The following is a 24,568-nucleotide window of genomic DNA, read 5'->3' as shown; positions in this document are numbered from 1 at the left end:
AAAGTCCACCAGCTGTGAGTCTGGCTTTTGGAACACTGACAGTTGGTTCTTACTGAGCATTCCCAACATTATCATTAAGTTCAAGCCAAAATTTCTTAAATTAACTAAAAATCAGTCAGGCCTTTTTAAAAAAACTTTTAAACTGCAGAAGATGAAGGTCAGTGTATGAGGCAAGGTCAGCAATAGGATTATAGGTGAACATGGCTAATTTTTAATGAATTTCAACAGATTATGTGACAGAAAAAAGTCCAAAAGGGGTCTGTTTTCTCTCTCTCTTTTTACACTTTAAACTCTTGATTCTCTCTGACTATTTTGTGCATCGCCATGAAAATTTAGAGGGTTGTTAAAGCAAGTGTTTCTGAGTTCAGGACTATAGGTTTTGTAAGGTTTTGTTTTGAAATGAGCTTATGGGAAGCATCAGAATGGCATGGGGGTATTTTCAATTTAACATTGCGAAATGCGAAAAATCCATGCTGACTATAGTATACAGCCATTCTCGTGACTGTATAATTGCATATTGCTATCTGTCTATGCATATTCTTCATCAGACATGACTATACAATTCTCATTGTATCATGTGTTCATTTGTTATGCTACAGACTTAACAGTGATTTAAAGGATTTCTGAGACGAGGCCAGGGATTTCTATCAGAGATTTCTCTGCATCCTCATTGTAACACAATTTCCAGAGTCCATTGGTTCTAGGCAAAGTTACTTAAACTTAGGTCCAAGTAAAATGTATAGTACAAGCTAGTCATGATTTAGATCCCCCTGAAATCAATGCGAATTAACTGCAGCTAACTTGTTTATTTAAGGAGCCTAGAGTGGCAAATCAGTCTGGATCTAGGCCTAAACTGGACTAAACTAACAGAGGTTTGCAGCATAGAACTGCTCTGTAGCTGCAAGTTCAGTAAGACTTATATGCACAACTACATCTTCTCCACTGACAATGATGGAAGGTGAAGATACCCTGCAGACTCATGTGGAATTCTCTTGTTAATGTCTGTCACTGGGATACCCATCCCATATTCATTGTAGAGGCTTTGGATTGTGGCCTTTAAGTGCAATTTTACACATACTCCCATTTTTTAAATAGTAACTATATTGCAGCATTTGCTTTGTGACAATATAAATGGTGCCAATGAGGAAAAAGCAACCCAATGTTTTATTACCTAATTTAACAAAAACAACTATCCCGTTCTTTTTGCTAACTTTGATTCATGTGTTTATCAGCCTATTAGCTATATAAAAATTGCATTAAGGAACTTGCACAGGGGAAAGGAGATACTCGGCAAGATCCCTGTGTATTCGCATTTCATCTTAGTCAAACAGGTGATAATGAAGCATATCAGTTATGAGCTGTCTGTGCCTGGATTCGCTTGTCTGCTGCTTCATATGCCCACACATTTAACAAAGTGTCAATTAGTTGTTTCTTTCTTTTCTTTTTTAGAAGTGAAAAGCTAAGCACAAGCAAACCATTCATTTTAGGAATTATGTTTGAATGCTTCAGCAATTCATAAAACACCTGAAGCGGACTTCTAATAACTAGCCACCTCATGTTTAATAATGCTTGCTTTTTCTTTTACAGCCTGCGCCTGAAAGCCTTCTGCTGTCTTGTACTATAGATTGCTACCCATTTATTCTTAATAGATTACTAACGAACGAGAGGCTTAAAAAAACAAAAAAATCAATGGACAACAGAGTCAATAGAACAATATCTTATGTTAGCACAATCAGATCAGTGGAAGCCTATACAGAGCCTGGAGAAGTTCTGCGTTCTGTAGAGTAATGGTCATTTTAATTCACACATTTATTGCTTTAATTTATTTGTCAGTGCCAATTCTACTTTCATAACATGAAGCAGAATGTGATTGAAACTGTACTCTCAGGTCATTCAGGGCAGGAGTGAGACCCAACAAACCAGTCATATGCTTGATGAGAAATCCTCCAGAATCTGGTAAAAATAGTTAATTTTTGAAAATATATAAATGTAAGTGTGCATAAAACTCATTGTGCAGATGGGTTGTGACAGGAGCTGGAGGTGAAGCAAATGTATAGGACATTCCATGGCAAAGATACAGTGAGTTGATGGCAGGCTAATCTACGAAGTTAAAAGTTTAAGAACTACTGTCCCACAGTGTAAACCTAATTTCCCACTGTCTTAAAGCATGATGACCCTCTTGACCTAGAGAAGTAACAGGGGGAAGTTTTAGGATCAGTTCCTGATATAGCCAGCACCAGTTTAATGCATTAGATAACAGGGTGCTTCCAGAAGGGTCTTTATTGTGGGATCAATGTGCCTCAGGCATGCAAGTTTTCCCCCTCAGTGTATTTAATCTGGATCTACATTTTCTGGGGAAAATCTGATAAATTAGAAGCCCTGTTGCCAGTGACTCACTTGTAAATTGTGGAACACTCTGCCAATAGAGAAGGGACCTTCTGTTTTGACTTTTAAACATCTGCTGAAAACTCTTCCACACTGGCAGGATTAGGCAGGCAATTGGTAAGATTTCTGTCTAATAGTTATATATATATTGTGTGTGTATGTATTGTTGTAAACCATTTCATATTTTTAATGAATAGAGTATACAAGTATTTTTAATAATAAATAAATAAAGTCCCTATCTGGAAACACTGACAGACAGCCCAAACTGTTGGGAAATCAGTGGGTTTCAAATGTTTAGGCAACCTTTTTTACATAAACATATCTGCTAGTGAACCTGTGTGCATTGCAGAGACTCTGGGAAGAGTTCTAAAGAACATGCTCAGTTTAGCTGGGCACTGGACGTGAGCTCTATGACACCTGTAACACAAGACTTTCCCTGCGGCTGTAATCGGCTAGGGAAGGTTGATAGCAGTAGCCTGACTCCGTTTCAGGCAAGTTTAACAACTGTAATTGATTGATTGATTGACTGACTGACTGATTGATTAATTAATTATCCCACCTTTCCTCCCAGAAGGAGCCCAGAAGGAGAAAGTTAGAGTTCCTCGGGATTCTTTATAAACTTCTGAGCAACTTTGGGGTAGGGAGTCCAATCATTGTAGGTTCTGCTTACTTGGGAAATCTGTTTTCTTGGGAAATCTGCTTTTGTACATGCCACATACAAAACTAATTTGAAAACTTATAAAAGATTCAAGTGTACTTAAGGGATCACTGTTTTTAGTACAGAAAAAGAGAACTGGGGAAAAGAGAAGAATGGTATACTAAAAATCAGTTTAAATGGCTTTTAATTATATTTTGTGTTTCATAACATGTCCTATGCAACAACTGACCAGGTTGCTAAATAAATGGAGTTATGACCTTCTCCAATATTTGCCAAACAAAAATAGGGATACTTGTTTTGCTTGCATCACATCAGAGTGTAGCTTCTTATAGCAGGCTAGACAGGAAGCAACACAAACTAGCTGCTGCTCACACTGTGTCCAATGTCAGATAACTTCACAATGTAGCCATGATGCTGCCAAGCGTTCCACTCAAAATGGATTTTTAAACATGAAGCCTGTGCAGACCCCCACTTTTTTTACATCAGTCTATGTTGCATATGAATTCATACAAAGCAGAAACTCAAAGCTCCTTTCGTGAATGGTGCTAAGAATTTTTTGTCAAACAGTACACCTATCTTCCTATCCCTCACAAATTTGTGAGTAAAGTTAATGTGGTATGCAACACAGGAAACAGACATTTTTTAAAGTGTGGCTTTACAACTCAAATGATATCTGTGAATAGGGAAAATGCACAGTTATCAGCTGTTGACTGACATTTATTTTATTGTATTTTTTGCTACAGAAAAAGAGATAATCTACATAGCTTCCTGGAGACATGACCTCTCCCACACTACAAAAAATGGAAAAAGTTAATGTTCGAAAATATATCAATGTAGGAGGGTGTTGTTAACTCACTGTGGAGATGAGAGGAAAATAAAGTCTATTGGAGTGCCCCTTGTCAAAAGAGCTGGAGGTGAAGTAGAGCTGAATGCTCCCAGTTGGCAAAAGTCACATCAACCACTGGATGCTGAGAGATGCTGGATGCTAGGTATGTCTGCTTAGAAGAAAGCCTCAGTCCACAGAGTTTAATCGGACTTACTCTCTCAAGAGCCTGAGACAGAATATTTCCTTACAAAACTATGGAGATCTGTTAGACTCCCTTTCTGCTCCCACCCCCATTTTTTCCTCTAAATGGAACATTTCTCTTTTGACAGGCTTTTATACATTCAAAGTTTTACTGCTGCCAGTTTTTATATGAATTTTTAGATTATTGCTTTTTAGTTTCTTTACATTAGTATTTTAATGTGTATTTTTTCTTTTTGATATATATTCTCTGTTTTGAAACTGCTTTGAGTGGTATATAGGCTGAAAAAGTATATAGCAGCTTGTGTTTCAGTGCTGGCCACTGATGAGGGCCTTTCCCTTCTTCCTTGACCAGCATGACAAACTACACTAGCCTATTAACAGGCTAGTAAAAACAATGTCAGTCTAGTAATTTTTGTGGGCTTATTTAAATAAAGACTGGCATGAATAAATCACATACTATGTTAGTTATCATGGTGTCCATCAAATTATCATGGAAATAATAGTACAGTGCTAACTTAATTTCAACAATTCTATGGTAGAAAAGGGGATTAGCGATCCCCTATAATTTTCAGTAGAATTAACTAGTAGAAGACTTTGGAGTGGATATGCCCAGAGGGTGTGGAATCTTCCCCTTTGGTATACAAGTTTCTGAGATGCAGAGCTTGGAAAAGTTACTTTTTTGAACTACAACTCCCATCAGTCCAATCCAGTGGCCATGCTGGCTGGGGCTGATGGGAGTTGTAGTTTTAAAAAGTAACTTTTCCAAGCTCTGCTGAGATGACAAAGTCCCCAAACTTTCAGAGACAATTTGGACCCACTATCTCCCTTTTTCCTCCTATTTCTTTTGATGCCTCAGCTGGGCTGATGAATATGGTGAAACAGTACTAATTCAGATTAATGGCTGCACAGACCCATTGTAAATTATTGAATTTTGTGAATTAGTGAATAAGCCCAATATAAAAGCAAAGTACATTTTGTGATATATTATTGCTGCTCACTTATTTTGGCATTTGCAAGATAGTTCTCTGATACTTCATAACAGCATGCAGGCTGTTGTGTATGATTAATGAAGTTATATGACCTCACTCATCTAACAATGAATCATAAAAATAAATATGCTTTTTTGCTATAGCTGAATTCATTGTTTAAATGTACACATTCAACCTTGAGCTACTCCGCTATTAAATCTTCACCACTTTCCCCCTCCTGCTTTGTTGGCTTCTAAGTTCAATGTGCAGGTGATGCTCTGATGAAATATAAATAAATACTTACATATCTATATTTGCTATACAATGTTTTAATAGACTTAGGTTTGGGGAGATCTCTTAATAAGATAGTAAACATTAGGAACGTTTTATTTGGTCTTTTGTATATAATAGAAAAAAGTGATCTAAACAGAGAGACACCAGGTGTAATTTTTAAGAAAAAACAGAGAGGGTTGTGTATGATGATGTTGCAGTTTCAGACAGCTGCTACATATTTGAAACAGCCTGATTAGTGCAAATACTGAATTTATATGTAACTGTATATGGACTTCCAATCCTCCCGCCCTACCCTACCTTGAACAGCTGAAATTACTGATTTCCTGCACTCTCTCAATTACCATTGGTTCATCAACAGAGCCAGCACTCTGGATCCACAATCTTAGATTGCATCTTAGAGTACATCTGTTATGTAGTATGTATGCATATGTATATTACAAATACAAAGTGCTGCTTATTACCTTTAAAACCTAAGTGGTTTGGGTCCAGGATACCTAAAGGTCTCCTCCCATGCGAGGATGCCTGCTCCTTAAGATCTTCAGAGGAAGCTTCTCTCTGCATTTCAACAGTGGTGGAGGCATAGCTGGTTGGGACATTGAAGAGGGCCTTCTCTCTGGTTACACCTACATTATGCAACTCCTTTCCAGTTTGCTCCCTCTTCTCTTGACTTTCCATCATCTGGTCAGTCAGGTCAAGTAGCTCTAACAGGCTGATCCTTTTTGAAAATGTTATCTGCTGTACCTGTTTTCAAACTGTTAATATGCTCGTAGTAGATTGTAAGTCACCCTGAAAGCTGTGACTGCAAAGGAAAGGTGGGGTAAAGTTTTTTCCAAACTAACATGGTGCACTCATAGAACCAAAAGATTCCACACAATCCTCAGTCTAAGAATGAGATTCATCAACATCTGTACTAACATCTAGGGTGTCTTATGTTTGCTTTCTGGATATGTTGCTGTTTAACATCTATATGAAGCCCTTGGGAGTGGTCATCATGAGATTTCGAGTGAGGTGTCAGCAGTATGCTGACAATACCCAGCTCTATTTCTCTGTAACATCTGAATCGGGAGAGGCCGTGCACACCCTGGACTGCTGCCTGGACTCGGTGGTGGGCTGGATGAGGGCCAATAAACTGAGTCTGAATCCTAGCAAGATGGAGGTGCTGTGGGTTGGTGGTTCCAGTGTTCAGATAAATGGTCAAATTGCCTGCTTTGGATGGGGTTGTACTCCCTCTGAAAGAGCAAGTCTGTAGTGGGGGTGCTCCTGGATCCATCTTTGTCGCTAGAGGCCCAGGTGACCTCAGTGGTTAGGAGTGCCTTTTACCAGCTTTGGCTGGACTGGGATGGCCTGACCACTGTTGTGCATGCACTGGTAACCTCCAGATTGGATTACTATGTGGGGCTATCCTTAAGGTTGGTCTGGAAATTGCAGCTGGTGCAAAATGCGGCGGCGAGACTGCTCACTGGGGCAGAATATCACCAACATGTCACCCCAGTGCTAAAAGAATTGCACTGGCTACCTATTAGCTACCGGGCTAAGTTCAAGGTTCGGGTTTTGGTGTACAAAGCCCTATACAGCTTGAGACCAGAATACCAGAAAGACCGGCTTATCCCTTATATACCCAGTCGATCACTGCACTCTGCAGGTGAGGGCCTCCTGCAGATACCATCTTATCAGGAGGTCCATTCTGCAGAACATAGGAAGTGGACCTTTTGTGTAGTGGCACCTACCCTTTGGAATTCTCTCCCCTTAAGTATTAGACAGGCGCCATCTATGTTATCTTTTTGGTGCCTACTCTTTCAACAAGCCTTTTAAGTAGAGACCTTATTCCAGTCTGCATCTGTGCTGGAACTGCTTTTTAAGATGTTTTTAACGCTTTCTTAAAAAAAGATGTTTTTAAAGATGTTTTGTTTTTAGTATGTTTTTAAGGATGTTTTGTTGTAATATATTTTAAAGTCTGTTTTTATGATGTTTTAGAGTGTTTTTAGTGCTTTTGTTTGCCACCCTGGGCTCCTACTGGGATATAAATCAAATAAATAAATAAATAATGTGCACTACTATCCAAGACAGCAGTCCAAGTGGCAATGCTTTCAATTGAGGCATCACTGGTTCCTGGGAAAAAACCAAAGTTAATTCAGAGCCAGGTGTTCAAGAATACGTTAAATAATTTAGGTACCAAACTGGTGCCTTCTCAATATAACACCATAAACAGTGAAGATCTGACACTGTGTTCCCCATGGCTCAGTTAATACAAGGACATACTGGAATGATAGCCAGACATGTCAAATCTAGGTTCTCATGTGCTACTGTTAATTGCAGTCAGAAAAGAAAGCAGCTGCAGACATTCTTGCCCTAACAAGCTCTAAGAACAACTGTGTATCCCCATTAACTGTAACAAGGTCAACCAGCCAAGAGTAGGTTTGTTTGTCTCCAACCAGATGATTTTGCCCAGTTGGCATGTAAGCAATAAATTCAGGTACAAGAGGAACCATTAAAATACTCGTTTGTGTAATGATTATTGATTCTGCCTGTTATAAACATCCACTCAGATTCAGTAGCAAATTTCCCTTCAAAGCAAAAGAATGGTGTGATTGTTTATCCGGACTGTTTACCTCTGCTTCCCAATTACAAGTTCTCTAATGAATCTGATCCTAGACCTAGCTGGGTTGTTGTGTTATCTTGCCATTAACTTATTTGTAACAGGCAGCAGGAAAGCTATATGAAAGCAGTACAAGACAATAGATATAGAGTCAGAATGAAGAACAGCTGTAGTGTGGGCAAAGATGCTATTCCTTGAGATTATGACATGTTAATAAGATAATGCTTGTTATTTCTCATCTGCACAGATAGCAAATGTATATAAGATGACACAAGATGCAGTTGGATCACTCTGTGGAAGCATGTGTATAATACAGATGTGGAAAAATTTGATTCAGTTTGCATCTTATTTGTACTTTCCAAAATAATATGTGAATCTAAACACAACCATCCTTCAAAATTCGGATTTCTCTGAATTTTGTAACGCAGTTCTTCAGCCTGGGACAAATGTATAACTGGAATAAAATGTGCATTAAAATGCACATATTAGTAAAAATGACATCAAAAATGCATTATATTAAGGAAAACAGCTTTGCAAAAATTTGTATATTAGAGAAAATTCACACAAAAATGCTGATGAACTTTCATGAGAAAAAATGCAAACTGATGTGGAAATATGGAGAATTGAACTTCAGACTGGAAAAAATGAGAAACAGAGAGAAAATGAAACTGACAGATTCTTCCATCCCTAGTATATAGTGACATGTACCGATTAGAGATTTAACAGTTTTCGGGGAGCTCAGAAAAAAAAGCTGGAGCAAGCTAGACAAAGGTTAAACAGATCCTTTGCCAAGGTATTCATCGTGGTGGTAAAACTGGAAAACTGGTAGAAAGTATTATTAAAGCTAGATTAACTAAGCACATAGAAGAACAAGCCTTGCTGAAGCAGAGCCAACATGGCTTCTGCAAGGGAAAGTCCTGTCTCAGTAACCTATTAGAATTCTTTGAGAGTGTCAACAAGCATATAGATAGAGGTGATCCAGTGGACATAGTGTACTTAGACTTTCAAAAAGCGTTTGACAAGGTACCTCACCAAAGGCTTCTGAGGAAGCTTAGCAGTCATGGAATAAGAGGAGAGGTCCTCTTGTGGATAAGGAATTGGTTAAGAAGCAGAAAGCAGAGAGTAGGAATAAATGGACAGTTCTCCCAATGGAGGGCTGTAGAAAGTGGAGTCCCTCAAGGATCAGTCTTGGGACCTGTACTTTTCAACTTGTTCATTAATGACCTAGAATTAGGAGTGAGCAGTGTAGTGGCCAAGTTTGCTGACGACACTAAATTGTTTAGGGTTGTTAAAACAAAAAGGGATTGCGAAGAGCTCCAAAAAGACCTCTCCAAACTGAGTGAATGGGCGGAAAAATGGCAAATGCAATTCAATATAAACAAGTGTAAAATTATGCATATTGGAGCAAAAAATCTGAATTTCACATATACGCTCATGGGGTCTGAACTGGCGGTGACCGACCAGGAGAGAGACCTCGGGGTTGTAGTGGATAGGATGATGAAAATGTCGACCCAGTGTGCGGCAGCTGTGAAAAAGGCAAATTCCATGCTAGGGATAATTAGGAAAGGTATTGAAAATAAAACAGCCGATATCATAATGCCGTTGTATAAATCTATGGTGCGGCCGCATTTGGAATACTGTGTACAGTTCTGGTCATCTCATCTCAAAAAGGATATTATAGAGTTGGAAAAGGTTCAGAAGAGGGCAACCAGAATGATCAAGGGGATGGAGCGACTCCCTTACGAGGAAAAGTTGCAGCATTTGGGGCTTTTTAGTTTAGAGAAAAGGCGGGTCAGAGGAGACATGATAGAAGTGTATAAAATTATGCATGGCATTGAGAAAGTGGATAGAGAAAAGTTCTTCTCCCTCTCTCATAATACTAGAACTCGTGGACATTCAAAGAAGCTGAATGTTGGAAGATTCAGGAGAGACAAAAGGAAGTACTTCTTTACTCAGCGCATAGTTAAACTATGGAATTTGCTCCCACAAGATGCAGTAATGGCCACCAGCTTGGATGGCTTTAAAAGATTAGACAAATTCATGGAGGACAGGGCTATCAATGGCTACTAGCCATGATGGCTGTGCTGTGCCACCCTAGTCAGAGGCAGCATGCTTCTGAAAACCAGTTGCCGGAAGCCTCAGGAAGGGAGAGTGTTCTTGCACTCGGGTCCTGCTTGCGGGCTTCCCCCAGGCACCTGGTTGGCCACTGTGAGAACAGGATGCTGGATTAGATGGGCCACTGGCCTGATCCAGCAGGCTCTTCTTATGTTCTTATGGTTGTCATCATCATCAATTATTTATGTTTTGAACTCAAGGAGTCCTTTTGACCACGATAGGCAAATGAATATAGCAGAACTATTAGAAACACAACAGATAAACTTTATCTCATGTTATGATATAGAGATAGCAGATCATTCCAATACAAAGGATATCAGCTGCAGTACAAGATTGACACTAGTCAATTATTAATAAAAATAACAGAGATGTTCTATTTCAGTACTTTCTCAGATGTATTCTCCTATTTTTGTCTGTTGCATTCAGCTGGGTTTTGTGTATCTGTATCAGTGTTATTTATTTAAAACAGTTACTCACTATTTTCTAAGATTTAGGGCAGGCATTTACCAGACTTTTTAATAAAGATAATACAGTAAAAATTAACCCATCCCTGATCTCACGAGCCCTGTGAAGAACTCCTGGCAAAGTAGGCAGCAGGAGGAGGAAGACTGGGATCCAGGGGAAGGACCCAGTGGTCTGCAATGGGAGGGGGTTGAAACCGAAGACTTCAGTAGCCTGGCCAGTGACAACTCTGCCCTTGAGGTGCTGCCTGCAAGAGCTGAGATGGCAACTGACAGTGAACCTCCCATCTCCATGTTCCGCTTCCAGAACCACCTCCCGCTCTGCCCTTGGGGCAGGAGGAGTCTGAGTTGTGGCTAGACAAAGAGAATGGAGAAGAACTGGTTGAGGTGTGTCTTCCCTAGTCGCCAAGGATGCACTGCCAGCTGCAAACAGACTGAGCCAGCTCACCAGCCTATCCGTAGGAGTGCCTGTTTGTTGGCCCAGTCCTGATCTGGGAGACAGTTCCTGTGCAAGTAGTGAGCCAGCCCTGAGTCTACTTAAGTGGTCTCATGGGGTGTGTCCAATTGTTGTGGCAATGTCTTAGCTTGAGTAGCCATGCCTAGCAATACCATGTAGAGGCCTAGAGACCTGAGCAACGTGTAAATGTATTAGAAGATATATGGAAGATTGTTATGCAGACGAGGAGGTGTAGGCGATATTCACAAATTATCTTTTAAATACTGTATTTAGGGTCTATGGGAGATCTTGTATAGGGCTAATATTGAAGTCCACTCTGTGTTTGTTGTTGTTATGTGCCTTCAAGTTGATTACGACTTATGGTAACCCTATGAATCAGCGACCTCCAAGAGCATCTGTCATGAACCACCCTTCTCAGATCTTGTAAGTTCAGGTCTGTGGCTTCCTTTATGGAATCAATCCATCTCTTGTTTGGCCTTCCTCTTTTTCTACTTCCTGCTGTTTTTCCCAGCATTATTGTCTTTTCTAGTGACTCGTCTTCTCATGATGTGTCCAAAGTATGATAACCTCAGTTTCATCATTTTGGCTTCTAGTGACAGTTGTGGTTTAATTTGTTCTAACACCCAATTATTTGTCTTTTTCGCAGTCCATGGTATGCACAAAGCTCTCCTCCAGGACCACATTTCAAATGAGTTGATTTTTCTCTTATCCGCCTTTTTCACTGTCCAACTTTCACATCCATACATAGAGATCGGGAATACCATGGTCTACACTCTGTGTAGTGGATGAAATTAATCATAAGCGCAGTAGGAGCTGTAAACTCTTTAACAGGAGGTCACATTCCTTTTCTATTAGATCATGAGAGGTACAAGACTGGCCAGGAGGGAGACATCTCTAAACTCATGATGCATGACTCACTCTACTATAAAGGACAGGTCATGTTCGCCATGAGGGCATATTTAGCAGCCTGTTACAGAGACCAGGCAGGAACAGAAAGACACAGACAGAGGGAGACAAACATAGTGGTAGAAGCTAGAGGGAGGAGGAGGCATCACTCCTCCTAGCTAAAGATCTATCCAGGCTGTGAATGATAGATTGTCAACAAGTTGCCACCCAAAGGATCTCCCAAATACTGCTGACAAGGAAAGTGAGATATTTGTGCTTTGCTTATGTATATACTCAATAAATGCCATTAGACGCTTATATCTGGTGTTCTTAATTGCCAAACCTGAATTAACTACTGCCTCTAACCATATGAGCTGGCAGTAACTCTGAAGCAGGAGTGCACCCTGTGATGAAGAGTAACCTGATTTATATACCGTTGTAGAGTTAAATTTCACATTATAAATAATGGAGAAAAGCACGTCAGTGATCCCGATTCTGAGAGGTTGAACCAGAACACTGATCACTGGGCCATGCTGGCTGGGGCTGATATGAACTATAGTCCGGAACATCTGGAGGGTATCAGGTCAGAGGAGGCTGTCATACTCTTAATCTGTTAGAGTGGGTCAGACTCCTTTCTGAAAATATATCCTTTCAGTCTTATTACAAATAAAATTAAAGTCGTCATTTAACTATTAGTATTTATGGACCACAGACAATTAAGGGTGTAATTTTCTTTTGTGTACAGATTTATAGGACATAGACCAATGGGAGCATGTCCAGATTAGGGAGACCATGATGGGGAGTAGTCTGGAAACCAAGTCCTATGAGGAATAATTGAAGGAGCTGGGATATTGAGCCTGGAGAAGAGACAATTCAGGGAGGGCATGACAGTGGCCGTCAAACATCTGAAGGGCTGTCATGCAGAAGACGGAGCAATCTTATTGTCTGTTGCTCCAGACAATGGGGAAAACTGCATGGAAGCAGATGATGGCTAAACATTCTGAGAAACGTAATAACAAGAGCTGTGTGACAATGGGTCAGACTGGGAGATGATGGACTCCCCTTTGTTGCAGGTATTTAAGCACAGGTTGAACCACCATTTGTCAGGGATGCTGTAATTGCATCTATACAGAAGATCCTTCATTATGTAAGGGGGTGAAGTGGATGCTCTCTAGGGTCCCATCTATTTATTTATTATTTATTTATTGTATTTATATACCGCCCCATAGCCGAAGCTCTCTGGGTGGTTTACAGTACCTACTCTAACTCTAACTAATTCAATAGGCCCACTTTAGGCCAGACTCAAACTTGCAGAAATTTGCCTTACATTGGAGGTTAGTGAGGTAAGATGAGTTTCTTTTGACACAGAGACCAAAGTGCCCTGAAAAATATTGATGTCCCATCTTAGCTTGTTTACATAGCTACTTAAAACAAACACACACAAAATAGTTGTTTGATCTTTGGATGCAAGAATTTCAGCTGGAGATTTGGGAAGTGCTTGAATGACACTGATTCAATTCTAGGACATCTGGTGAGATACAGAGAGAGCCAAGGTTTATAAAAATGGTTTCCTAAATAGAAAGTGATAGAACATTACTTTGGTTTTGGACACATCTTCTGAAGACGTTAAACTTTATCTCAGCTTTTTTTAAGCATTAACCCCAAATGTTAGGTATGTGTTGTTATTGGTGTATTTGTGAATCAACCTGAGTGACCTGGGCTAACCCAACACTCCTTTCTCAGGGCATAGCTCAACCCTAGCAAAAGGACATGCAACAAATTAAAGAATGCTGATCAATAGTGGAGGAGTGTAAAGGGCAGGAGTACTAGATTTCACAGGAATCAGATAAGAGAACATCTGCAGAAATAAAGGTGCTAGCAGCCATTCCCAGTTTTTGTGCATTAGTAGCTACTGATGAGAAATTGCTTTGGAAAACTCACCCCTTTTGTATTTTTCACTGCGACCATCTCTTTTCATGGCACCTCCCTTTCACACCAGGTAGCAGCAGCTCTCCTCTTGATCACCAATGGTTGGTGGTCACATTTCCTTCCCACAGCCTCCTCTGAATGACACCATGTCTTGACTTAGTCATGCAGAGGGAGCTTCTGGCTACCAAGAGGAATGCTGCCACCAACACCAACATAATTCCTTTCTCCAAACCTTCATTTCTATTTCACCTTTCCTCCGAAAATTGCCGAAATCTCTCCCTCCAATTTTCACTGCCTGTGAACTGGGTGGCAAAAATGGTGGGAGATGTGAAATGGAAGAGATCAGAGAGGGAAATAAACAACAGAGTGACTTGTGGAACCTTAAAGACTAACAAATTGATTATGGCATAAGCTTTCGTGGACCAAAGTCCACTTCATCAGATGCATGAAGTGTAATCCTACCCTGGCAAACATATGAACAATTACACTTGATTCATCTGATGAAGTGGACTGTGATCATGAAAGTTTATGCCATAAATAAATTTGTCATTCTTCAAGGTTCCACAGGGCTCTTGGTGGTTTTTTATGACAACAGATTAACATGGCTACCGTTCTGGAAAGAGGATGATGAACGATAAAGGTTCACTACATGGAAGACCTGACAGAACATAACATCCCCTGGCTCTGGGACATTACACTGACAAGTACCACAGTAGAGAGGGATTACAGTATCCTTTCTCAACCAGGTGCTCTCCAGGTGTTTCATCCCTCACCATTGGCTATGTAAGCTGATGGGAGTTCTAGTCCAAAACATGTGGCGGGCACTAGGTTGAGGAAGGCTGGATCAGTCGTTCATAATAAGGTGTTCATGCCAGTTACCAACTTTGCAAGAGAGAACTTCACTATAACTTTGGAGCAATGGTGAGCTTACTTCCCCCCATTTTCATTATCTTCCAAAGTTAATGAAGAGTCAGAAACTGGATTGTAACCTAGTACATAAGTTCTATACAATGACTGAACATTGATAGACAGAAACACTTATATGGGCCATCTATTAGACACATGTGTGAAAATAAATCCTTTTGCTTATATAAAAAGACATTGGGTGGTATTCGGTGCTATTCCTACTCAGAGTAGACCCACTGAAGTTGTCAAGAACGCCTGATTTGCTAAGATTTGCTAATAAAGATGGTTCTGTGGCAGGGATTTGGTGTGGGGGAACATCTTGCCTGAATTAGAGCCTCTAGAAGGCCATGACACTGCCAGTTCCCACAGCTGAATCCAATTAATTAGGCAGTTAGTGAGAATACCTGCTTATCAGCCGAACACAAACTTGGGAAGGTTGGAGAAACTGCGCAACTGTTAGGTGTGAAAGCTCTGGAAGATTTCATCATCAGGGAGCCCTCTGATTGGCTAATTAATTTCTGGCTGTTGCCAGGCTTTTTCTAATAAAACTAGAGCTATGATTTTTGGTCTTTGTTCCCCAATGTTCTTTGGTGTTACCTGATGTTGGGCTTCCATCTTCCTATTGTTATCCAGGCCATACATCTCTAGGGGAGGTGTGGAACCATGAAGTTACTCTGCCTATCTTCGTATAATGTGTGAGTACAGAATAGGCTAGACCAGCCTTTCCCAACCAGTGTGCCTCCAGATGTTGTTGGACCACAATTCCCATCAGCCTCAGCCAGCATTGCCAATGGCTGATGCTGATGGGAGTTGTGGTCCAACAACACCTGGAGGCACACCGGTTGGGAAAGGCTGGGCTAGACAGTTGTTATTTTTTGTCCTGTGATTGAACTCTGTATTTTTGTATTTTACCTAATCTTCTGAGTGTTTGGTTTAAGGAACTATTTTGCTCTATTTTTTTGCACTTATAATTTTATTTTAATAAAGACTACCTCTTATTTACCAGTGTGTGTTTGTTGCAGGGTAATTTTGGCTTTGAATCCAGTACCTTGGGCATTTAGCCACAGACTACTGTATAACTGGGTAATTTGCCTTTATGCTCCAAGACAAGGAGTGTATTTTTGGCACTTGTCTTTTGGAATCCTTGGAAGGTCTATTTCTGGCACTTTGGGTTTCCCCTTGGCCTAGAGTGGGTCACCAGGCTTAAGGGACGGAGGCAACCTACCTACCTCACAAGGTTGGTATTGGCTTAATTCAGCCCTGGTAAGGGAGGCACGGGTTGTGCCTGGCTGGGATCAAATGCTCTGGGTTTGGGAGTTGACCAGCCAGCAAATTTCTTCATAGAAGTTGCTATATATGGTTAACATAATTTGTTTCAATGGGTCTACTCTTGAGCAGGACTTAACTGAATACAACCCCCACTGATTTAAATTGCTATGGTTACAATTAGAAATAAAAAGTAACAATGAACGTTCTTAAAATGCACTGCTTTTAAATGTGATTTCTTCTTGAGTCTTGCTGAAATAATATATCTCAAAGCCTTTCTGCCCCATCCCTCAGTCTGAGCCCTTTCCTAACACCCTATATAACCCTTTCTCAGTAAGCCTCTTTGAAGGTTTCACTGTGACTGAGATGTCTTAACATCTCCGGTTAATCCATACAAATTATATTCATTTTCCAAACACTGTCTAACCTGGTTTTCTGCAGACCTTTTTTGCTTGCAAGACTTAGTTCCAAAGATACATTTTGAATTCTCCCTTACAGGAAGAAGTTTTGTGAATAGATTATATAAAGAATATTTCTAGATCATAGAGTTGAAGAATCAGTATTTTCCCCCCTACTTTTCTGCACACTATCACTCCTTTTCAAGAACAGCTGTTTTTCCATTTTAAAGAGGCGAACAATGAGGACCATGCCTTTTCTAGCTATATATTATCACTTTACTATATTCAACTCCTCCAGTTTTTATATCATGATGTAAGCTGACCTCATAATTGTGTCATCCTCTGTATTTACAGCCCAGTAACACTGTCCTGGCAGTTCACAAGGGCCACTGAATTTATGGAGGCAATGGCAAGTCAGGTATTTAACAGATTGCCTGTGCGTCTCAGAAAAAAAAAGCAGGACTATAAAGTGAGGTGGTAGAACACAATGTTTGTATTTTTGTAGTTTTCGGAGATAATTATAAAAAATAAATCTCCAATGCCCTTACGCTGTGCAATCATGAGTAAGCATAAGAAAGCCAGTGTGGCATAGTGGTTAGAGTGTTGGACTAGGACCTGGGAGACCAGGGTTCAAATCCCCACTCAGCCATGCATCTCATTGAGTGACCTTCGGCCGGTCACTGCCTCTAAGCCTAACCTACCTCATTGGGTTCTTGTGGGGATTAAATGAGGAGGGGGAGAACCATGTTAGCCACCTTGAGCTCCTTTGAGAAAAAGTGGGATATAAATGCAATGCGTGAATGCATTATAAACTTATTAGGAAGTAAGTCAATTGAGTTTATTCCCTAAATAAATCTGCTGAGGACTGGAGACACAATGAAGTATTTTGGAATGTATGAGATTTATTAAATTGGCTAGAGTGGGAATAAATCCAAGTACTCCAGATTTAAATGGGTTGCAGACTGTGCTCTTAAGCGTTGTAATAAATATCATGTGAACCACTAGGACACAGTGGATACAAGGACTGGCAGATAGAGGTTTAGACCCCCTCCCCTTTTAAAACAAGCAAATAAAACCCTCATTGATAGCCAGTAGCGTAGTAGCAAATTCTCAAGTGCAAGATCTCTTCATGATAGCCACAGCCACACCCCCTCACACCACACCCCCTTTTAAGATTATACAACCTTCTAAAATTATAGAATAATCTGGCCAAGCTTGAATACTTCTTTCAGCTGCTCTGTTATTGTCACAATGTGATTGTCCTTTCTCACTGTCAGAGGTATGGCTAGAATTACTGAATTCAGTGTTTAGACATTTATCTCCTGCTGCTACCAAACTGCTTGATGATGTAGATGGGATGCTATCATGATGATTCACTGTCACTTCTTCTGCAATTACAGAATTCTCACTCTCTACAACTTGTCTTGGCTATTTGAAGTATGAACTAATAAAGGCTTGCTTGCCATTGACACTTACTGGGACTCTTCTAGGTGGTGAACACATTCCCCTTTCATGCTGATTGGCTTGTACAATGCTGGAGACAAAGGGACCCTGCTGGGACCTGGTTCCCAAAAATGTTAGGGGTCTGAGACCTCTCCCTCCTCCCCCCGGCCCCAGCCAAGTATACCCCTGCTGGTAGCTTTGAGAAATTCATTGTCCAAGTCTCAGTTTTTCATCCACAAAATGGAAAATAACTGCTGCCTGCTCCAATGAAAACTGGAGGGAGGAAACATGGCAACCAAAATGCTCTGTAGTCCAACATCTCGTTTCCAACAGATGCTTGTGGGAAGTCCACAAGAGGGTAACAGTGGAAGGAGTACACACTTACTGACCCAAGGAAGAACAAATGCTGAGAACTCCCTTTCTTTTTCTCAGAATGAGAATTCCATCAGAGCTGCTTGTGGGAAAGGATGGAGCTTGTTTTCCACTGTCAACCTGTTTGCCGGAAAACTTGAACCAAATTTCAGCCAAATTGCAGAGAGGAAACATCTGATGTATGTGATTTATGCCCCGCTGTATCCCATGGCTCGGAGTGGCATGCAACAATTTTGCTAAATATTGATAGTTTTGTCTCTATGGGCTTGCATTCAAACAGGGCTGATGATAAATGAGGGGACACATGGATGATGGGGGCTGAGGAGTGAGAGAACTGTGAGGGTGGCCCTAGTGGGTGTAGCCCTACTCCCCTTCCATGCCATTTTTAATCAAGTGGAATTCATGCTCAAAAAGGTCTTATGTCTTGGAGAAACACATTTGCAATAGGCTGACTTGGACAGGGATGGATAGGGGTGGAATCAATTTTAGCCCTCATCAGTGAGATAAACTTTAGTTTTAGATGATATCTTGTAAGCAAATGTTGGGGAATGAATGAATCTTGCCAAAAGATAAAAGTGATGTAATGTATATTGGAAAGCCATCAGAAGCCAAGTAAACTTATTTGAAAATATGATTAACACACTGGGAAAAGAAATTGAGTCGTAGAAAACCACTTCCATTCAAAGCTAGATTGGGGCCAATACCAACCACTTCCATTCAGTACTAGACTGGACTCCTTGAGGAGGAAGGATATAAATTGAATAAATAAATAAATAAACTATACCACAAACGATCAATAGGAACAGATATTCTCAATCGCAGCCTAATATTGTACACCCTGCCTCACAAAGCCTGTAACAATATTTACATACAAACAAAAAAATCAGCAAAAATATTATATAATGACTGAATATAACCATCTACAACTCTAGTGGCATTTTCACAAATAGCCCTTAAATTGACTGAACTTCTCACATCTGAAATCTAATATCGACATTGTCAAGAATGAAAATTCTGTATTTATTGAACAGAATTTATATACCACTTGACTGTAAATAGAACCTCAAAGCTGTTTGTATTTGTTTTTAAAAAAATCTCTTACACATTGTGTTCCACATTAACAACATTCACGTGTGCACACAAACAGCACGAGAGAGATGTCAAGATACATTGAGTGTCATCTGTGAAAACATTTTTGTGTTGGACAAAAATGCCGACATCTGGGAGCCTTGCTATTGCTCATGTGTTCTACAGCTCTCAAGCTAAACCTTCACCTGTCTTAGTCAGGTCTGTTTTACTCTCTACAGTGTATTCTGCTGTTGCAGGCAGTTTGCATGGCAATTTGTTACTTTGTCCCTCTGGGCATTCCTGTGCTTACTGTGGAAAGGTGGCCATATGGTTTCAGTCAGTTCCGTCGATTGGCAGGAGACCAATATGGGCTGAGGTACCCGTTCCTGTGTGTCTTGCTTTATATTGGATGGTCTGAAACTTGCACATCCTTCTCCTCAGCTGGAGCTACACAGATATGCCTTTAGAGATAGGAAGCTTAACCTCAATGCAAAAACTAGGGGTGCATAAATCTGCCTATTTCTAATCCATGACAGCTTTGCATATTTATACTATAATTCTGTTCCATTCCATTTCTGCATGAAACTGTATTTTTTTTTAAAAGTCAAAAATATATGTTTAAATGCCTATTTCTCTCAATATATATTTTAAATACATATTTGGATAGGTTTAAACTATCAAGAGCTGCTTGCATGGTTATAACAAGCACAAGATCTATTGGATAGTTCTGATCTTAGTCTGAGAGGTGTTGATCAGGACATTTCATATACAATTTTGCAAGATACAATTCCTCAAGCATCCCTAACAGAATTACCTCAAAATTATTCCTCAAAATTAAGCCCAATGCATTTTGTTCTGATTTGAGCAGATATATTGATCTTCCTTTCCCATCCGACACGTTTGGAAATTGTCAACATGGCTGATCAATTGCCTTTTTCTTTAGGCCAGTGATTTTCAAACTGTGTTCGAAGGAACCCTGGAGTTTGTTGGAAGCTTATTAGGCTTCCTTAATGAGAAGATCAGTAATTGATGACAAGCTCCCCTAAAAGCTATCTTGTTCTCCATTATTGATTTTCTCTTGCAATGTGTGGCTACAGAAGAGGCTTAGATGTGCTCTTGGGTACACTCTCAGTTTATATAGAAACCTAATAAGCCTGGCTTGAGGCCACATGAACAAATGTGCCCCTTGAATATTTCTGCGTTATCTTCTGCAGTGGAGAGAGGGTGCTGTGGCAGACATTGACGTGGAAAGAACAGAGAGAGGTGAGATTCCCTTGGCTCCCATTAGATTGGGTTAGATTGAGCTATATACTACGTTGCTCAAAACTGGTATATCGCTTAGTTCCTTCCTGAACTAATCCAGGCAGCTCTTCAGAATAGAACCCAGCAAAGCAATGGAGACATTTCTCTTTATTAGAGGGCTGTTTCAAAGAGCTGCCCCTAAACAAAGTGGGAGACAAAATCTCAACCCTCCACAGGCCCCATCTTACCTCAAAGGTTGCTCTCTGGGAGGTTTGCTTTTGGCTCTCATCTCAGGTTTCCCAGGGGCAGCTCATCAAAGAGTCCTCTGGCAAAGCCATGGATACATTTCTACATGGCTTTGCTAGGGGACTTGGAGCTGACCCCAGAAAAGCTAGAGATGGGGGCAATACCCCTCCTGTGAGGGACACCTGACCTACAAAGATTCCCTGTGGGGGTGGGCTTTTTCTCCTAGTGTATTTTCCTAGGGACAACTCTTTAGCTGTGAAGTCACCTCCAGTTCAGGTATGCTGGATAGGAATTTTGGGGCTTCTAATGATTGCCACTCCAAGCATTACTGAACGTCTCAAGGTTGTTTTTGGCCTGAGCCCAGTGAAGTTATCTAGGAAAGGATTACCTGAAGGTGGAAAGTTTGAAAATAACTGTGCTAGGATAAATATAGCCAGGTCCTTCCAGCTTTTCATCACAGTCTAAAGTCTCATAGTCCTTTCCAAAATGATTATTTTTCTATGCCAACATTGTTCTTCCATTGTGGATCCTAGCAATGAGTAAACTACCTAAGCTGCAAACCCTGTTGAACTACACATCTGGAGCATTCCCCTCATTTTCCTCTCACATTCAGATATGCATATTAGCAGCAACAAAATTTTGAGTGTGCATGGTGAGGGCAGGGGGTGGACATTTCTTTCTAAGACAGAACAGCAGAAAATAAGTTTCAAGAGTCTACCAAAGAAAAGTCACATTAATCAGATCTTTAGAACATTCCAAATGCATTCCCTTGCCTAGGCTGTAAACAATGGCTTACCGTGGGTTGGAATGGGAAAGAGGATTCATTTCTTTCTGATAGTGACACCCTTGATTGACAGGCTGTGGAAGACAAGAAGGAGTGAGAAAATTATTTTGCCAAAGTTCTTTTAATGTGTCAAAATCTAAACTATTATTAACTATTTCACATAATCAATATATATGTGATACCTAGAGAGTTATAAAAATAAATCTTTACTTCCTAATGGGGGGTCAAAAAGGGAGGGGAGGAATGAAGAGGCAAGGGCAACAAGGGAAGAATCTATGTACCGTGACTATAACTTCACACAGCTTATCTTTCTAAGTCAGGAAAGTGAATGTAACATTTTATATGCATGACAGGAAAATAATGTCATGCTGTTCAGATGGATGGGGTCAAAAGTCCAAGTATTCATGTTTGGTAAGAATCAACAGTAGCAATGATTTGCATTTTCTTCCTTGTTTACATATGTGTGTGTGTGTGTGTGTGTGTGCACGCACACACACACTTTAACAAATTCTAGTATTTTCAGCACTGGGCTATATGTACAAAAATGCTAGGTATAACTGATTTCAATTTTAATATTTAAATTATTACTTTAAATATTCATAATTTCAGGAAAATGCTCTGTGCCTGATTTAGAAACTAGGCAATTTTTATATTTTAAGAAGATTTAAAAGTCACTTTAAAGAAATTATTACACCTGACAACTAAGCAGAGAAATATGCAGTTCTCAAAGCTATTATAGTCATTTTGGACTGACAGTTTGGAGCAGCTGCTAAACAATTTATACTTCAACATTTTTTTCCTGACAGCCTAGTGATTACATTCCATTTCTTGGTAAACTATCACTGGCTAGAAAGTATATTTTAGTACATCACCTTTGTAGTTGCATGAGGACAAATTTTCATGCATTTGCTTCGCATCTTGGCTATAGGAATTCTGTAGCTTTATAGGTCAAAGGCAATTCCATCCCCCACCAAACCACTAATGTGATTAAATGTACAAACAGAAGGGCAGTTGAGAATCAAGTTGCATAACAGATTGAAGATGCTAAACCTAGTATAGGACTAAGGTCAAAGTACAAGGAACCCCCTGAAGTAACTGGAAACATAAAGCAGAGTATTTATTACTCAAGAATGTACAATGCATACAAACTGAAACTTGCTGCAAAGGTAAATGAGAGACAAGAAACAGCCTTCTGGTGGTGCTGTTGCCATAGATTAGACCAAGGGACAAAGAGGTTATGAAAAATTAGCCGATATTTAGAACAAAAGGCCTTGTTTTCTGATGAGGAGCTGCCTATAATCTATACGGAAAAATTTTTAGAAAACATTTGATGAGCCAGTAAGACTGGGGGAAAACATGATTAATTGGAAAGAGGCAAGATTTTATTGTTTCACACAAGAAAAGAATGCACAAAAATACAATTTTCTCCAAGATCATCAATGCAAAGAAAACTTTAAAAATAAGTTCCCTTCATTGTTAAACACAAACATTAGAACAGTCCCTCATTGCAGGATACTAAATGATGTTAGGGCACAGCAGTTTTGCTTCACTTTTATAAAAATGAAATTCTTATGAAGGGTTTAATTTTCATCAGCCCTAGAGTTGTGAGTGTCAAAACAGTGACAAAACGAGTGAAGAGTTGCCTTGCCGAATGGCAAAAAATCAAAATCTCAGAACAGAGTGGAGGAACTTGTAAGCCCTTTTCATGCCCTGCTTGAATGTAGAACAATGGCTGTTGACTTTTAGCCCCAACCCCAACGTCACATCTGCCTTCTCAAACAGCTGTGCTTTGTGCACATTGTAGCTGTGCAGGTGTCTCAATCACACAGAGCCCCTACTCATGACTAGGAGATCATGTGCTGAGTTTTCCCTACAGACAATCGCGTACAATGTGTGGTTGCTCCAAGAAGCAGATGGAAAAGTTGATGATTAGGCTAAAAGCCATTGCCCTCACATAAGTAATGGGTGAATAGTTCAGTGGTGTTTTCATCAAAAGTGTATATGTATCTTATACCTTAACATGGGGTGAGTGCAGAAGAGGACTCTTAATTTATTCCAAATGAGGCACTCTGACAGGCCACATATTACAACCCTCAGAATCTCTAGCCTTCATAGTTGCAGGAGACATTTGGAAAGTGTGACAATAATCAGAAATGACTAAAATGATTTCATTTTATAGGAGTTTGAAAACTGGAAATTTTATTGGTTAGGGCTCCAAAGTATAAGGGGTCTAAAGGAGTTTTGAGAGGCCTGGTCTGATATGAGTTTAACATGAACAGACAATGTTCTCTCATAGAGAAATTTATAAGATGTGTGGAAACCACCGTTGTTATGGAGATGTACTCAGCTGTAGATTGTAAAAGGGAGGCAGACACCTCGTATACCCTATTTTGCTCTGAGCAGGCTGAAACGAGGACGCTAGTCTGAAATGTGTGAAAAGGGGAGATACTTTGAGTGCTAGAATAATGCTAATACAGAGGTGCTGCTTAAATAGAAATTATAGCTTTAGGGTTTATATAGATGTAAGTTTCAATTAATCATAATACAGTATGGCATAGATATACATTAAAAGAAAGCTTAAGTAGAATAGGTCACAGGAAAAGTCCCAAAGCTCATGAAAAGGAGAACTCAAGACAGAAAACCACAAGGTTTACCACAAAAAGAGGAACCAAGTGGACATTTTGACATAAACAAGTCACATCAGCAAGGAGGGACCATGGATGGACAATGACCAATTAGCGTTGAGGTTTGGCATTAATTAATATACTATTAAGTAGGAGGGAAGAACATCTGTGAGGATATAAACATTGTGCACACCAGGAAATTGAGTCGCTCTCCAGACTTCCAGAAGTAAGACCGATGTTACTTGGCCAGGGTGAGGGTCAATGACCTGAGGATCCGACTGAGGAGCCTGGGTAATGTTTTAGGAACATTGGTGTGTCCCTCTATTGGGTTCCTCGGCTGGCAGAGTACTGAGGATCTTCGCTGATCTGAAAGTGAGTGTGTATGCTTATATTTTTCTCTTTTCTTCCTTAAAGAAAATATTAATATCTTATGTTGTTTTAGCA

At 40.0% G+C, this 24,568-nt stretch overlaps 1 protein-coding gene across 1 annotated transcript in view; it reads right to left on the bottom strand.

The window, feature by feature from the left end:
* CFAP20DC (CFAP20 domain containing) overlaps positions 1-24,568 on the bottom strand; it is a 277,854-nt gene that overhangs the window by 28,257 nt on the left and 225,029 nt on the right. The window contains exon 14 of the mRNA XM_061622079.1: positions 21,513-21,574. Coding sequence (XP_061478063.1) covers positions 21,513-21,574 — 62 coding nt within the window. The remainder of the gene's footprint in view (positions 1-21,512; positions 21,575-24,568) is intronic.

Source organism: Rhineura floridana, chromosome 3 (assembly GCF_030035675.1).
Source record: "Rhineura floridana isolate rRhiFlo1 chromosome 3, rRhiFlo1.hap2, whole genome shotgun sequence".
In the NCBI taxonomy this organism is placed as follows: Eukaryota; Metazoa; Chordata; class Lepidosauria; order Squamata; family Rhineuridae; genus Rhineura; species Rhineura floridana.
The sequence above is the reverse complement of the archived record's forward strand: the minus strand, read 5'-3'. Positions and strand labels throughout refer to the sequence as shown.